The sequence below is a fragment of the Perognathus longimembris genome, chromosome 1 (assembly GCF_023159225.1).
Source record: "Perognathus longimembris pacificus isolate PPM17 chromosome 1, ASM2315922v1, whole genome shotgun sequence".
NCBI lineage: Eukaryota > Metazoa > Chordata > Mammalia > Rodentia > Heteromyidae > Perognathus > Perognathus longimembris.
This window is the reverse complement of record NC_063161.1, coordinates 152637770-152654321: the sequence shown is the minus strand read 5'-3', so window position 1 is coordinate 152654321 and position 16552 is coordinate 152637770. Positions and strand designations below refer to the sequence as shown.

At 38.6% G+C, this 16552-nt stretch overlaps 1 protein-coding gene across 5 annotated transcripts in view; it reads right to left on the bottom strand.

Annotated features, from left to right (window-relative positions):
• Nucleotides 1–16552, bottom strand: part of Rabgap1 (RAB GTPase activating protein 1) — a 136774-nt gene that overhangs the window by 86037 nt on the left and 34185 nt on the right. For 4 of the 5 annotated variants that reach the window (XM_048341908.1, XM_048341917.1, XM_048341935.1 and 1 more), the window contains 4 exons: nucleotides 7760–7994; nucleotides 6172–6376; nucleotides 4705–4879; nucleotides 4130–4287 (listed from right to left, as the gene is read on the bottom strand). In XM_048341908.1, coding sequence (XP_048197865.1) covers nucleotides 4130–4287; nucleotides 4705–4879; nucleotides 6172–6376; nucleotides 7760–7994 — 773 coding nt within the window. Of the gene's footprint in view, nucleotides 1–4129; nucleotides 4288–4704; nucleotides 4880–6171; nucleotides 6377–7726; nucleotides 7995–16552 lie in introns of those variants that run through there. The other variant, XM_048341944.1, reaches the window with a different exon arrangement.

Below are 16552 nucleotides of genomic sequence, written 5' to 3'. Positions count from 1 at the left end.
GGATTCTTTTTGCTCAAGGCTAGCACTCTGCCACTTGAACCACAGCGCCACTTCTGGCTGTTTTCTATATTATGTGGTGCTGGGGAATCAAACCCAGGGCTTCATGAATACGAGGCAAGCACTCTTGCCACTAGTCCATACTCCTAGCTCTGATAAACTATTTTTCTAACAATAAAAAAGTCTGGCTTTAAGTTATGGCATATTTATTATACCAATATTAATTATCATCCATTGTAACATACCACTTATGTTAGTGGTCACTAGTTTATAAAAAAATGCTCTTAAAAGACCAGTTTATCAAAATAATGCCTTCATTTCTCACACCATCTAACTCCTTCATTCTCAAACACAAACAGTTGCTTGTATTTATTCAATTTACAGTACATCTAAATTGTATTTTATTTGTGGCAAATTTTACATAATAGCAGTAGAACCAAAGATAGATAAAATAAATGGCTAGATGAGGAAGTGGCACTGTGGCTCAAAGTGGCAGAGCACTAGCCTTGAGCAGAAAAGTTCAGAGACAGCGTCCAGGCCAAGGTCAAGCCCCACGACTTACAAAAAAGAAGGAGGGGGGGGGGAGGGAGGAGGAGGAGGAGGAGGAGGAGGGGGGGGGGGGAGGAGGGAGGAGGAGGAGGGAGGGGGGGAGGGAGGAGGAGGGAGGAGGAGGAGGAGGAGGGAGGAGGAGTGGGGAGGAGGAGGAGGAGGAGGAGGAGGAGGAGGAGGAGGAGGAGGAGGAGAGGAGGAGGAGGAGGAGGAGGAGGAGGAGGAGGAGGAGGAGGAGGAGGAGGAGGAGGAGGAGGAGGGGAGGAGGGGAGGAGGAGGAGGAGGAGGAGGAGGAGGAGGAGGAGGAGGAGGAGGAGGGGAGGAGGAGGAGGAGGAGGAGGAGGAGGAGGAGGAGGAGGAGGAGGAGGAGGAGGAGGAGGAGGAGGAGGAGGAGGAGGAGGAGGAGGAGGAGGAGGAGGAGGAGGAGGAGGAGGAGGAGGAGGGAGGAGGAGGAGGAGGAGGAGGAGGAGGAGGAGGAGGAGGAGGAGGAGGAGGAGGAGGAGGAGGAGGAGGAGGAGGAGGAGGAGGAGGAGGAGGAGGAGGAGGAGGAGGAGGAGATTTGCTGGGTGAAGAGGAGGAGAGGAGATTTGCTGGGGTGAAGAGGAGGAGGAGGAGATTTGCTGGGGTGGCACACACCTGCAATCCTAACTCCTCAGGAGGCTGGGATCTGAGCATTTCACTTCAACGCCAACCCAGGCAGGAAACTCTATGAGACTCTTATCTCCAATAAAACCACCAGAAAACCAGAAGTGTACTTGGCTTAAGTGGTAGAGTTCAGGGACAGCGCTCAGGCATTGAGTTCAACCCCATTACCAACAAAAAAGTAAAAAACAAAAACAAAAGCTAAATGAGAGCTCCAAGTACCTACTCAAGCTAAAAGTAACTGAAAAACTAGTTTAAAACCCATCTGTATTTACATACTAACCCAGTCAAGAATATTATATAACACTTAGATTGGAAAATATCGAAGAATCTTAATAAAGAAGTCTAGAGATAACTAATGTGTTCAAAGACAACTTTGGCATGCCAGACTTAATATTTGTGGTTGACAGAAAGTTAATTCCTAAGACAGACAAATCAATTTTCAAGTATCAGTAGATAGCCTGGTCTGTGGATGCTGAAGTATATGTCAATACTAAATTCCTGATGGTAAAATCTGACAAGGCATGTTTTTCAAAGATTTCATCACTAGATTGGGTTAACACAGTGGAACTTACTATAAATTACAAATTCTGTAAAACTACATAACAAAAAGAGAACAAATACCCTAAAAAATATGTGAAAAGCAAATTTGACTATCCAAGGCTGTAATAACACTTAATTGGTAAGTCACTAATTGGATAGGGATATTTATGGTCATTTATTTGAATAAGCCTGACCTCAGAAGTGAGACAAATTATCCAAGTGTTTCCAATACATCTTTCCTATTCATAATTAGAATTTAGAAACAGGAGTTACATAAGCATCTTTAATAAAGGGAAAAATATAGCCTTTAATAAAGGGAAAAAATATATTTTCCTAGAAAGGAAAATATTAAAAGCTATGTAAACTGAAATTTCCTTTCCCCATTGACAAGAATACCTCACAGTGCTGCTTTAAGAACGTAGCTTAAGTTGGGGACTGGTGGCTCATGGCTGTAATCCTAACTACCCAGAAGGCTGAGATCCAAGGATTGCGGTTCAAAGCCAGCCCAGGTAAATCTGTGAGACTCTTATCTTCAATGAATCACCAAAAAACTAGAAGTGGAGCTGTGGCTCAAAGTGGTACAGTGCTTGCCTTGAGCAAAAAAGCTCAGGGTCAGTGCTGAAGCCTTGAGTTCAAGCCCCATTAAAAAAGAAAAAGAAAATAGATTAGTCAGGTACTGGTAGCTCAATCCTGTAATCCTAGCTACTTAGGATGCTGCAAGGATTTGAAGACAGTTCAGACAGGAAAGCCTGAGAGACTCTTATCTCCAAAAAACTTCCAAAAATCCCGAAGTGAGCTGTGGCTACCCTTGAGCAAAAGAAGTACAGGGGCCATACCCAAGCCCTGAGCTCAAACCCTAGGACCAGCATCCAAAAAGAGAAAAATAAAAGTAGCTAAGCCAGGTACTGGAGGCTTATGTCTGTAATCTAGCTACTCAGGCTGAGATCTGAAGATCCTGACTCAAGGCCAGCCCAGGCAGGAAGTCTCTGAGATTTTTATCTACAATTAACCAGCAAAAAGCCAGAAGTGAAGGTATGCCTCAAGTGGTAGAATACTAGCCTCAAACACAAAGGCTAAGTCAGAAGTCGAGTTCCCAATACTGAAACAACAAAAAATGTAGCTGATGAGTTGGCACTGATGGTCATACCTGTCATAAAAGCTATATGGGAGGCTGAGATCCAAAGAAGTTCCAGGCTAGCTAGTGCAAGGCCTCATCTCAACAGAAAAAGCTGGATGTGGTGGTATGCCTGTTATCCTAGCTGTACTAGGAATCATAAATGGGAAGATCGATATTCAGGCCAGCCTAGGTAAAAAGACCCTATCTCAAAAATAACCTGAACAAGAAGAGCTGAATGAGTGGTTCAAGTGGTATAGTACTGTCTAGCAAGTACACAAGTTTAAGTTGAAACCCCAATATTTCAAAAAAAAAAAAGAAAATAGAACAAAGAAAAAAGAATACAAGTAATATGAAAGCAGAACATAATGTCTACTTTAGTTCTTAAATAAAAGCTGAAGCTCTACAGTACCCAAATTGACCACCAGAGGGCATGCCAATTACAATAGAAAGGGACACCAGGCATTACTAATATTCTTAATTGAAGCAGTCAACTGTATTTTCTAATTTTAAAGTAATTATTAGATTATTTATAATTTTAGTTTCATTTTAACCATTTCATAAAGTAGTCATAAAGAAAGAGACCTGTATATAAAAGTATTGGTTTTGAGCACCGATTTTATGATATGACCTATATAAGGACAGTCATTTGCAACCATAAAACTCAGAAGGATTTTAGAGTGCAGCCACTGCATTCAATAATTAGGAAACTACCGCCAGAAGATGTAAAGAAATTTGGAAGAGGAACTATTGCTAATAATAGTAATAATTAAATCTACATTTTGATTTTTATTCCAGAGTTCACACATCTCAAAGAATTATCATTTTACTTAAAATAACTACCTATTTCTAAATCTATACAGAAGGCTAGACATCAAAGCCCTCAGACGTCTTCAACTCTGTTCAATGAAATACTTCATGTCAAAAGCTTAAAGAAGTCTACATAAAAACCAACTAACAAATAAAACAAGGGAACAGAGTAGCTACAATTCCAGTGGACATACTGGCCAAAATGCTTACCAGCATTCAGGCAGCTACTTTCAATTTGACTAAAATAAGGGAGCAACGTGTCCTCTACAAGACTTTTTTTTAATGCTTTATACTTCAAATCTTGCTGCTGTGAATTTGCTTATATTCATTTCTCACACAAGTAATTGCTCCAAGGTATTAAAGGTATATAAGGTGCATATATATAAAGGTATATAAACTGACAACACTTTCTCTTGAACCATAGATTGCATAACAACTCATAAACTCAATAAAATGAATAAATAAGATTCCTACCTAAAGTACCCTTTCCCATCATCTTCTTTTATTTCTAAAGACACAGAGAAGGTAAAGATGTCACTGTCAGGAGTCTGCGGTGCAGCAGGGGCTGAAAGTGGGGTCTGCTTGGCAGACCGGCGGAAGGCAGTGGCAAAACTATAAAGTATCCGGCTTACCTACAACCAGACAGATTAGGAAATGGACTGTTACCATTAAGACATGCAATAGTTTTATTAAGGCTGGAAGGATACCTACTTGAGGAGTAAACATCTTTATTTATTTTAGCAAATTATCTAACTAATTCTTAAGTCCCTAAAGTGAGGAACAAAATCACCAAAGTGGGGTTTAAAACATAAACATGCATTAAAAATACAAGTGAAAAATTACTTACTAAATGTTAGGAACTTTCTGAACATACTTTCTTTTAATAGTAAAAAATAGTCCTAACAAGTTTAGGTCTGCAAGAATAGTAGGCAAAAGGCACTCTGGAATGAGGATGCAGATCTAATCCAATCAAGAAATATCAATCTGCTCTCCTCTGACACTCCCAGCAGCCATGGGGGCAGGGTGAAATTTTTCTCTTAAGGACTCACAGCTTCTTGTATTTCACACCGGAAGACATGTATTCTGAAGAGTTCTGCATTGTAATGACTTTCAGTGAAAGCAAAACAGTCACTCTCAGGTGTCCCATCATGCCCTCTGACACAGAAGAGGATTTTGTAGATAGGGTAATTTGCAATTTCCATGTTTGTCTGAGGATCTAAGAGTCTGTTCAGATAAAAAAAAAAAAGATACAAAGAAAAATGAGGGAGGAGGTAACAAGTTGGATAAGAAATGTACTCACTACCTTACATATGAAACTGTAACCCCTCTGTACATCACTTTGACAAAAAGAATGGAAAAAAAGATAAAAAGAGTAGAACACTTACCAACTTATATACATATTAGAACTCAAGACATCTTTCTAACAACATAGGTCATACAGGCCAAGACTCATCTTTAATTAGTCTTAAATTTTAATTAGTCATGTGGATTACTTATGTTACAAATCACATAATTACATATATAGTTTCATGATTGGAGGAAGCAAGGAGATCTGTATAAAAAATATCAATAAGCAACCAAACAATAGCCCTTCTCTGGGTATTAGTTTTCTTCAAAATTAAGTAGCTGTACTGGAAGAGCCAATATTTACCAATAGGTTTTGTTGGTTATTGTTGCTTTTTTGTGTACTGTCACTAGGGCTTGAACTTAGAGATTAAGTGCTGTCACTTAGCTTTTTCTGCTCAAGGCTAGTGCTCTACCACTTGAGCCACAGCTCTACTTCCAGTTTTGCTGGTTGAGTGAAGAAAAGAATCTCATGGACTTTCTTGCCTGGTCTGACTTTGACTGTGATCCTTAGATCTGAGCCTCTTGAGTAGTTAAGGTTATAGGGTAAGCCACCAGTGGTTGACACCAATAGACTTTTCGTAATTTCAAAACTCAGTCTGGAATTTTATTTTGAAATAATGTGATGAGCTAGTAGTACTTTTACTCTGGATAGACTCTCATGGTCAATATAGTAAATTACCCCCAAATGAAATCTCTAATGTGTTATACCGGATTGGGGTATAGAAAGCATATATAACAAGAACAAATGAGTTTCCCTGGGCTTTTTTTTTGTTGGTTGGTTGGTATTGGTCCTGGGTATAAACACAAGGCCTAGATACTATCTCTTGGCTTTTTGCTCACAGCTAGCTGTCTACCTCTTGAGCTACAGCTTCTCTTTGGGCTTTATTTTGGGGTGGGGGTGGGGGGATTGAGAGAGGTTAATTGGAAATCAGGATTCCTGGACTTTCCTGCCCATGCTGGCTTTCTCAGATCTCAGCCTTCTGAGTAACTAGAATTACAGGCGCGAGCCACTGGCAGCCGGTGAGTATCCTATTTTTCATGAGGGTAACAATCCTTGGAAACTTAATAAAGCCTTGAATGAATAATTCTGAATTTTGCTGCCCAAAGCTTCTTTGTAAAACAGATTAGCGATCCAATGTGAATACCATCAAGAGGATAGTCTGTCTCACCTCACAGTTCCTTCAGATACGTTCGGCACTGAGAGGGTCACGTCCAGTGAAATCTGACACTGACTTCTTAAGATTGACATCATTCTTAGGGCCTCCACTTCACTTCTTGGAGCATTTACTGAGGCACAGCCTAAATAGGTTAGTTTACTGAAAACCACACTATCCTCATCAGCCACTGGTGTGAAAGGACTTGATGCTTCCGAATCTGAAAGAAACAAGTAATACAGAGGTGATTCTTCTCATTCTTTTGTCTTGATATAAAAAGCAAATAAAAATCCTCAAGTAACATTTAGGCTCAGGAAACCTTCCCACAGAAACCAGAGGGTCCACACTAGAGTAACAACAAAAATGTTAGGTGATTAGTTAACTCCAAATCCCAAAGGTCACCTGAGATTCAGAGCTGATTCACTTTTTTATTTCTTTCAGCTGGACTTTCTAATGTAAATTCAAGTGAAATACACATGTAGTGTTTTGAGTATTCTCAACAATCCTGTCTTCTTTCTGAACCTGCAGTTACAATTCTTTCTCTAATTTATCGTCTTAGCCACCGTACTGTTTTCTCTTAATATCCTTGCTATTACCTCCTTAGCACCTTATTCTTTCAAATGAGGCTTACAATTAGCTCTTTCTTTCTCTCTCTCTCTTACTATGCTTTTCTGTCCAGTTTTGTACTCTCCCTTCTCCACAGTGGCAATTACTTGTACAGAGTTACGAAGGCCTAGTACAAACATGTATTCACCAAGCATCATCTCTCCATTTCTCCAACATTGCATTCGAATTCATTCTTTCCTGGAAAACTTTTGTTGTTGTCAGTCCTGGGTCAAAACCCTGAATTCAAGACTCAGGGACTAAGTGCTGTCCCTGAGCTTTTTAGCTTAAGGTTGGCACTCTACCACTTGAGCCATAGCTCCACTATGATTTGTGTGGTTAATTGAAAATAAGAGTCTCATGGCCTTTCCTGCCCAGTCTGGCTTTGAACCATGATCCTCAGATCTCAGCCTCCTAAATAGCTAAGATTACAGATGTGCGCCACTGATGCTAGGCTTGGAAAACTCTTTTAAGTGGGGTGTTGGGGAAGACTCCCTTCTCAGTGTCATCTACCACTCTTTCTTTGGTGTAACTGATATAGTTAAAAGGGAAATCAGAATGATATATGCACACACACGTACGTACGTACGTATGTATGTATATATATATGTATGTGTATATATATGTATATATATATATATAATTTCCCTAGATGTAGAATCTGAGATTTCCAGAGAATTTAGATAATTCAAGATAATTCCTTCTCAGTGTCATCTACCACTCTTTATTTGGTGTAACTGATATAGTTAAAAGGGAAATCAGAATGATATATGCACACACACGTACGTACGTATGTATGTATATATATGTATGTGTATATATATGTATATGTATATGTATATATATATATATCATTTCCCTAGCTGTAGAATCTGAGATTTCCAGAGAATTTAGATAATTCAAGATAATTCCTATCTTGTTCTGAGTCAAATCACATGGCAGACACTGAAATATTAAAAACAATAACCTTCAATTACGCAAGGAATGCAGCAATCCTAACCTCCTTGTCCAGGTTTCACAGGCAAGCTCATCTCAGGTTTTTGGAGCCCAACCAATGGCACAGGGTTAATGGTGGATGAAGCTGAGAGTTGATTAGAAAGAGGCCCATCTCCTTCGCCATCCAGTTGTGACCTTTCCACAAGCTCCTTGTCCCCTGGCGGGTCGTCCATGGGCGGATCCATCAGCACATCTGCTAGCTCTTTTTGCAGCTGCTGCTCACTTCCATTCCCTACAATCTGAGAGTCACAAATACAAGCAATCAGTAATGTGAGGGGCCAGTTTCTGAAGACAAGTACCAGCATTTCCTTTGTTACTAAAGTATCTTCTAAACGCTAAAAAAATTAGAATCAATAATAAGGACTGCATCTGCGATCTTAATTCATAGTTTTGCATTAAAAAGTACATAATGAATTTGAAACAAATGCCCAGAAATACGTGTGAAACCTGCTGGCCAGTGTTGGTAACATTTTCCACAAGTGTCACAAACTGGTAACAACTGAAATATTTGTCATTTTCTATGTCTGTCGAGAAATCATATTTTTTAAGAGAAATACCTTTGCACTTTACACTTCAGGGAAAAATGCACTTGCTTTCAAAATTATGAACAGAAACATACCTATGAGGTAGTACACTCTCCCAAGTGTTTCATAGTTCCTGTTACAAGTAGTCTCCTATCTTTTAATGTTTTGATATACATGAATAAAGCTGAGAAAATACATGAAATAATAGTCTTAAGGAACAAATGTACTTATTTCAATAATTTCAAATATTTTTATGGAATTATGATAGTGTATTAGTTGATAGGAAAAGGAAGTAAATAAGTGCAAAATCAAGTGAAAACTGCCCACTGCTGAAAAAAAGCACATGACAAAAACCCAGTTAGTAATGTCCCTAAATGCTTATTCAAGAAATACTAGAAAAATAAACTGGGGCTGGGAATATGGCCTAGTGGCAAGAGTGCTTGCCTCGTATACATGAAGCCCTAGGTTCGATTCCCAAGCACCACATATATAGAAAACGGCCAGAAGTGGTGCTGTGGCTCAAGTGGCAGAGTACTAGCCTTGAGCAAAAAGAGGCCAGGGGCAGTGCTCAGGCCCTGAGTCCAAGGCCCAGAACTGGCAAAAAAAAAAAAAAGAAAAAGAAAAATAAACTGGGTTCTGGTGACTCATATTTGTAATCCAAGCTATTCCAGAAACTGAGATATAGAGGATCATGGTATAAAGCCAGCTAGGGCAGAAAAGTCGTCAAGACTCCATGTTCAACTGGCCAACAAAAGCAATGAATTGATGGTGTGGCTCAGTAACATAAACTTTGAGCAAACAAGCCTTGGTGAGTACAAAGCTCTGAGTTCAAGCCCAGGAACCAGCAAGGAAAGGAAAGAAGCAAAGAAGGGAAGAAGAAAAGAAGGGAGGAAAGAAGGAAGGGAAGAAGGGAGGGGAAAATAGAAAAATTAACAAAAGAATCAATTTAGAAAAAGAAGTCATACTGAGCATGATTCCTGTAATACCAGAAGGCTGAGATAGGACAGGCACAAATTTGAGGACAGTCTGGGTTTTACGGTTTTACAGGCTAGCCTAGGCTGAGAGCAAGACTGTCCTCACCCCACCAATAAAATAAAATTAATGAGTAAAAAAGCACATGGGGCTTAAGGAGGCTTTCAGAAAGCTTAAGTGGGTGGGACTGTGAAACTGGCACATTGAGAAGGAGCGATATCAGTAAAATTCCAATATCAGAGGTACTACTCTGGGCTACTACTAAAGGATCCAATTTAATAACTATTATTTTAAGCTTTTGTGACTATAAAGTCAAGTCTCTTGGACTGTAAATTCTGACAGTCTAATTTCTATTTTGCTGACATCTTCCTAAGAAAATTCTAACATTTCAACTACTCTTGTCATAGAAATAAGGCTTTTGTTTTTGTGCATTTAAATATATGTTAGACGTTATTGTTAACTCAACTACTAGTATGTTGAATAACTTTAATTCTATGTTAAATCTGATTCTATGCTTCTAAAGTGCAACTCAATTTCTCTTTTCAGATGTTCTGGTTTACAAAGTTTTAGAGTACCTAAAAAACAAACTGGTGTTTAGTTCCAATTTATCTCTCAATCTGTCAAAGGCAGAGAAATTCTTTATCACCTAGAGTAAATAGGATAGCTTAACTGAACCAAAACTATTTTCCAAGAGTAACAAGTAATAACATAGGAGAGTTAGTTTCCTAAAAACAGAGAATCTACCAGACTCCAGGTTTAAACAATTAACTGCATATGGAAGCAAAATACAAAGAAAGCTATTTTTATAGATGAAGTGCTATTTTGATCAACAGCATATGACATAAGTAAACCCAACTTTGGCTGACATGTTATAATATATTCACCAATCATAGAAATATAACTAACCCTGAAAACATGTTCACATTTGCCTTTTGTGTTTATAAAAGTCTGCCTTTCATTCTTCTCTAGTTTGTAAATTTTGTAAACATAAGAACTGAATTCAGTTCCCTTAACTCTTCCTTATGAAGTGTAGAAAAATGTAATGTACACATACATAACTGCTGATTTTTTTTGGGGGGGTGCTGGTGCTGAGGCTTTAATTCAGGGCCTGGGCTCTGTCCCTTTGCTTTTTCACTTAAGGCTAGCACTCTACTACTTGAGCTCCACTTTTGGCTTTTGGTGGTTAAACTAGAGATCAAGAGTCTCACAGATTTTCCTGCCTGGGCTGGCTTTGAACTATGATCTTCAAATCTAAGCCTCCTAAGTAGCTAGGATTACTGGCATGAGCCACTGGCACCCAGAAACATTATTGAGTTTAAGTGGTTTAAAAATAACAACTAAACAAATGCCTTAGATAATTACTTAAAGTACAGTCCTCAACAGTTATCATGTTAAACCTTTTACAAACATTCAATCCAATTCCAAAATTACTACCTGTGACATTATAATACATATAATTAAATCAATTTCTTAAGGCAGTCAATTTTGTCTCTGTCTAGCTGGAAGACATTCAGCAAAAGTCTCAATGTTTGGCATGCATCAGAACCATCTGGAGAGCTTGCTGAAACAGACTGGGGTGTTCTTCAGTTTCCAGTTCTATAAATCTGAGGTAGAACCTGATAGTTTGCATTTCTAAAAAGTTCCTGTGAGATGGTGATGATTCTGGCTTCTTAACTGCATGCTGAGAAACAATCTTCAATTACTGGGTTTTAACCCTGACTATGCAACAGAAATTTCACAGGGAGATTTTAATTTTAAATGTACGTTTGCCCCTTTGTCCTTCGCCTTCTATTCTGAAAACTAAATCAGTCTCAGAGACCAGGCAGACTGGCATATGCATTTTTTATGCCACAGATGAATCTAATACACAGTCAGAATTATGAAACACTGCCATAGATTAAAACCTGGAAATAAAATGTTTATGTCATATCTTTTTCTAAGACTCTGTGTAGGCATCAAATTTATCTCTGGTACTTTTTCCAAATGAAAATCCCTTTGCTTCATTTAAGAAAAACCTCTTTCTGGTTTGGCAGGTTAGGTTCAGGAAGTTTAGGGTTCAATGCTAGCAGCAGGCAAAAAGTGGGAGACCTTATCTGAAAAATAAGGGCAAAACGGGCTCAGGCATGGCTCAAGTGGTAAAGCACCTGTCTATTAAGTACAAAGCCACGGGGGAGAGGAGAAGAGAAACTCTGCATGGACCCTAAAAATTTACATTAGAGGGCTGGGGATATGGCCTAGTGGCAAGAGTGCTTGCCTCTTATACATGAGGCACTGGGTTCAATTCCCCAGCACCACATATACAGAAAACGGCCAGAAGTGGCGCTGTGGCTCAAGTGGCAGATTGCTAGCCTTGAGCAAAACGAAGCCAGGGACAGTGCTCAGGCCCTGAGTCCAAGCCCCAGGACTGGCCAAAAAAAAAAAAAAAAAAAATTTACATTAGAAAAAAATATCATGAAAATTTTACATGCAATACAATACAATTTAGAATCACTACTAGGACTTACATAAATTGTTCACCAAATTTACTTTTAGAAGTTGCCTACCTCTGATAAAGGCTGAAAAAGTGAGCAGTTTTCAAGGTTTCTTGACAGTTATTTTACCAAATAATGAACTTCTATAAACAGAAGTTGGGCCTGGAGTCTTCTTGAAGGCTTGCATTTCCAAACATGAGGGGCTGGGTTGGGGTTGTTGCTCAGTGTAGCACTTGCCTGGCATGCAAGAAGCACTGACTTTTGTTTAAAAAAAAAAAAAAAAGTCTGAGAATGAAAAGACTAGCCACAGACCCAGAGAAAATACATGCAAATCATCTTTCTGATGAGAGACTTACATCAGAATGTATAAAGAGCTTCCATAAATCAACAGTAAGAAACAATTAAGGTATAGGCATGGATAGTTCAGTTGTACAGTACCTGCCTAGCAAGCATGAAGCCCTGAGTTCAAATTCCAATACCACTATTAAAAAAATTAAAGCAGCTATCAATTTAAAAAATGGGTATTTCACCAAAAAAGATATATATATAAGTGGCAAATAAGCACATGGACAGCAACTCAACATCATTAGCTAATAGAGAAACTGAAACTATAATAGGAAGGTACAGTATAAGAATAGCCAAAAAACAAACAAAAAAACTCCCTGACTATTAGGGCTGGCAAAGATTCAAAGCAACTGGTGACTCTCATGGAAATCCAAAATGATGCAGTCACATTAACCAATTTAAAGACAGTTTTAAAAAGTTAAATATACATTTACCATATGACTCATTTCTAGATACTTATCAGGGGTAAATAAGATAAGAAAAATAAAAACATATGGCCATACAAAGACTCATTTGCCAATGAAGCGGTATTGTTCTTAGCAGCCCAAAATTGAATATAATGAAAATGATTAGCAATTGGTGAATGTATAAACAAATTGCCATATATAAAATAAAATACTACTTAGCAATAAAAAGGAGCTACTAATACACATAATAACACAGACGAATCTCAAAAGCATTAGTCTATATAAGGGAAATCAGATACAAAAGGCCATATACTGCATGAGTCCATTTTTCATTTTGTCAGTAGTGGGGCTTGAATTTGGAGCCTGGGTGCTGTCCCTGAGTTCTTATTGCTCAAGGCACTTTGACACACAGAACCACTTTTGATTTTTCTGGTGGTTAATTAGAGATAAGAGTCTCACAGACTTTTTTCCTCTGCTTCCAGAATAGCTAGGATTACAGGCATGAGCCACTAGTGCCTGGCTCATCATTCTATTTAAATGACATATAAAGAAGGCAAAACTACATAATACATCATATAGGTCTCATCACTGGTTCTCAGGGACTTGGAAAGAGGAATAGAGGATTAAAAGGAGGCACAATGGGATTATCTGGAGTGATGCAAAGTATTTTCTATCTTGGCCATGGTGACAGATAAGAGCTTAGATCTAACTGACAGGACCGTATGACCTAAAAGAATTGCATTTACTATGTGCAAATTTTTCCTCAATGAAGTTGACAAAATAAAATAGAAAATATATGGTATCTAAAAATAAGAAAACTAAGAGCAACCTGTTCTTTCTTTCCTTTCTTTCCTTTACTACCCTAGCATCCCTCTCCCCTCTTTCTTATATGGCCTTTGAAAGATGTCCACCTATGATTCTGGCTTTGGAATGAACTTCATTTTTACAGGTCCCACCACATGGTATCTGTCCCAAATCTGTATCAACAACCCCTTCCCTAACTGTCTATGGACAGACTGTTTCAATTGTACACTCCAAGTATACGCTGTCCTAACCTTAACTCACTGACTGCTCCTCCCCTTCTTTTCTTCACTTACCAGTGTAACTGCACTACTACCCATTCCATGGCCAAAGAACCAGTCATTCTTAACTCTTCTCATTCCTACTGATTTTGCCCAGTTTATGCATTTTTCCCTTCTGTCTGCCTGAATAGTTATAAATTTCAAATATACTGCTTTCATCTTCCATAAGCCTCTACAAAGTTAGTAGTTTCGCTGCATTCTTTTTCCCCTTTGCTCTTGCAATAGCTATTCAAGGGATATATGCAATATTAGTTGTGACTAAGCTTGACTTATTTTAAAGCCTTCCATGACTCCTCAATGCCCACAGGATAAAGCGTAACTGTCTAGATACCTTGTAAGCGTTTTCACAACATTGCTCAACCTCCCTTTCCAGTCACATCAAACTATTCCACTTTCCCAGGAAGCATCATTACTTCGCATTGACCATACTTTGCGTACACCATTCCCTTTCCCAGAAAGGCCTCCTTCTCCTGCATATTCTTTAAAGCCAATCTTTTTTTTTTTTTGCCATTCCTGGGCCTTGGACTCAGGGCCTGAGCACTGTCCCTGGCTTCTTTTTGCTCAAGGCTAGCACTCTGCCACTTGAGTCACAGCGCCACTTCTGGCCATTTTCTGTATATGTGGTACTGGGGAATCGAACCCAGGCCTTCATGTATACGAGGCAAGCACTCTTGCCACTAGACTATATCCCCAGCCTCTTTAAAGCCAATCTTAACTTCTGTTACCTCCTTAACAGTAACAGGTAGACCTTACCCTTCCTGGACAGTTTTATCCACTCAGGCTGTCATAATTATTTAGCAAACAAGTTTACAACTATTACAAGTTGTTTTAGAGACTAGGCAGACTGTTTTTCAAATTATATTTATATCTTTGAGCTTTGGAGAGCAACTGATACAGAGCATATATTAAATACACATTTACCAAAAAAAATTAAAAAATGTAAAGAGTAGAAGCCAAAGCACCATGGATTGATCCAATTTGGATCCTAACCAGATATTCTTTAAATTTTGGCTAAACAACAAAACCAGGAAATCTGAATGGTTATAGTTTTATCTATGTAAAAACAAACAAAAAAAACCATCATTTCTTTTCTTTCTTTTTTTTTTTTTTGCCAGTCCTGTGCCTTGGACTCAGGGCCTGAGCACTGTCCCTGGCTTCTTTTTGCTCAAGGCTGGCACTCTGCCACTTGAGCCACAGCGCCACTTCTGGCCATTTTCTGTATATGTGGTGCTGGGGAATCGAACCCAGGGCCTCATGTATATGAGGCAGGCACTCTTGCCACTAGGCCATATCCCCAGCCCCGATTTACTCATAAATCTACTTAGGAAGCAGTGAGGGCTCAGAGCTGCCATATAATAAATCTCCAGAAGAACCACTCACCCCACACATTATTCAAATGGTGCGGCACAGAACTGTTCTGTATGTAGCCTTGTAACTGAACACACTGACCATAACTGGGCTCCAAAGTTAAGACAGACCTAGGTTTGGGGCACAGCTTTGAAAGAAACTCTGCTGGAAAGTAACCTCTGGAAGACAAAACAGTCTCATCTACAAAAAGGATTTTAACATTTATTGCATAGGATTGTAATGAGGTAATAAGGACTATAGGCTTTTATGTGTGTGTGCCTGTGTTGATTATCTCATTTAATTTTCATTGCCAATTAGTAAGCATCCAAGTATATTCCACTACTCTACTCTAAGTTCTTTCTAATACATTCTTATCCATTTATTGGAATTGAAGTTAGAAAAAAAGGAAACAAAAACTTAAGAATTAGTTTAAAAAAAAAAACCCAAAACAAGTCCAATGTGTTTCTATATTACAAGGGTCACAGAACTCTAATAAAATACTATTTCATGTGTAAAGAAAAACTATTAGAAGACCTGGAAATGTGGCTTAGTGGTAGAGTGCTTGCACAAAGCCCTAGGTCTGATTCCTTAGTACCACATAAACAGAAAAAGCCAGAAGTGGTGCTGTGGCTCAAGTGATAGACTGCTAGCCTTGAGCAAAAGAAGCACAGGGACAGTGCTCAGGCCCTGAGTTCAAGCCCCAGGACTGGCAAAAAGAAAAAATGAAAGAAAGAAAGAAAGACTGTTAGAATAACTTATGTCCTTTCTGAATATAACAAATAAGTTATATAGCAGTTATAAATTATATGGTAGAATTGGCTGCAGTCTATTTCCTTGAGAGCAAAACTGCTCTTAAACAAAGGACAAAATGTTCCAAAGACAATACTCAGAGTCATTTCCTGGTCTCAAATTTGTACTAACTTTATAGCTCTTGTTTCCGTCACTGTTCCAGCACCAGCCAGGCCTCACTTGATATGCCAGACAGATAGGTGAGACTTTTTCCTGGGGGACACTTAGATCTTCAAGAAAGCACATAGGAAATACCTACTTGTCCCTGAGAAAAAGACAAACATCTGATGATCTGTAGTTCTCAATACTTTTCTCCTGGTGCAGGAAAATATAATTGAAAATGGCCCAAACTAAGTAATTTTGCTTAGTGTTAATGCAAAGGCTAACCCATACACAAAAATTACTTTTGTCAGAAAGCGGAGTATAAATGAGCCAAAAATCCAATTAGAATATTGGGAGTTTTAGTTACTAACCTCACATTACAAACCTGCTCTCACACACATTGTGTGACTTTTTTCCTTATTTTCACTTTTTCAGACAAGGTCTTGCTAAGTAGCACAGGATGGTCTCAAACTTATAATTTTACTGCTGCAGCATCCCAAGAGCTGGGATTATAGGCATGTATCACCATGCCCACATCCTTAGCAGGTCACTTAAAAAATCACTTTGTGCTTCCCTTTATAAAGTTTATCTGTTCTGATTATCCATATTATTACATGAAGGAATGACCAAAGAAATATCCTATTTTACGAATTACTAAGAAAGTAGGAGGCAGAGATAGGGAAGGGATGATATTGCCCAAAAAGAAATGTACTCTTTACATGACTTATGTAACAATAAAATAAATAAATAAAATTACT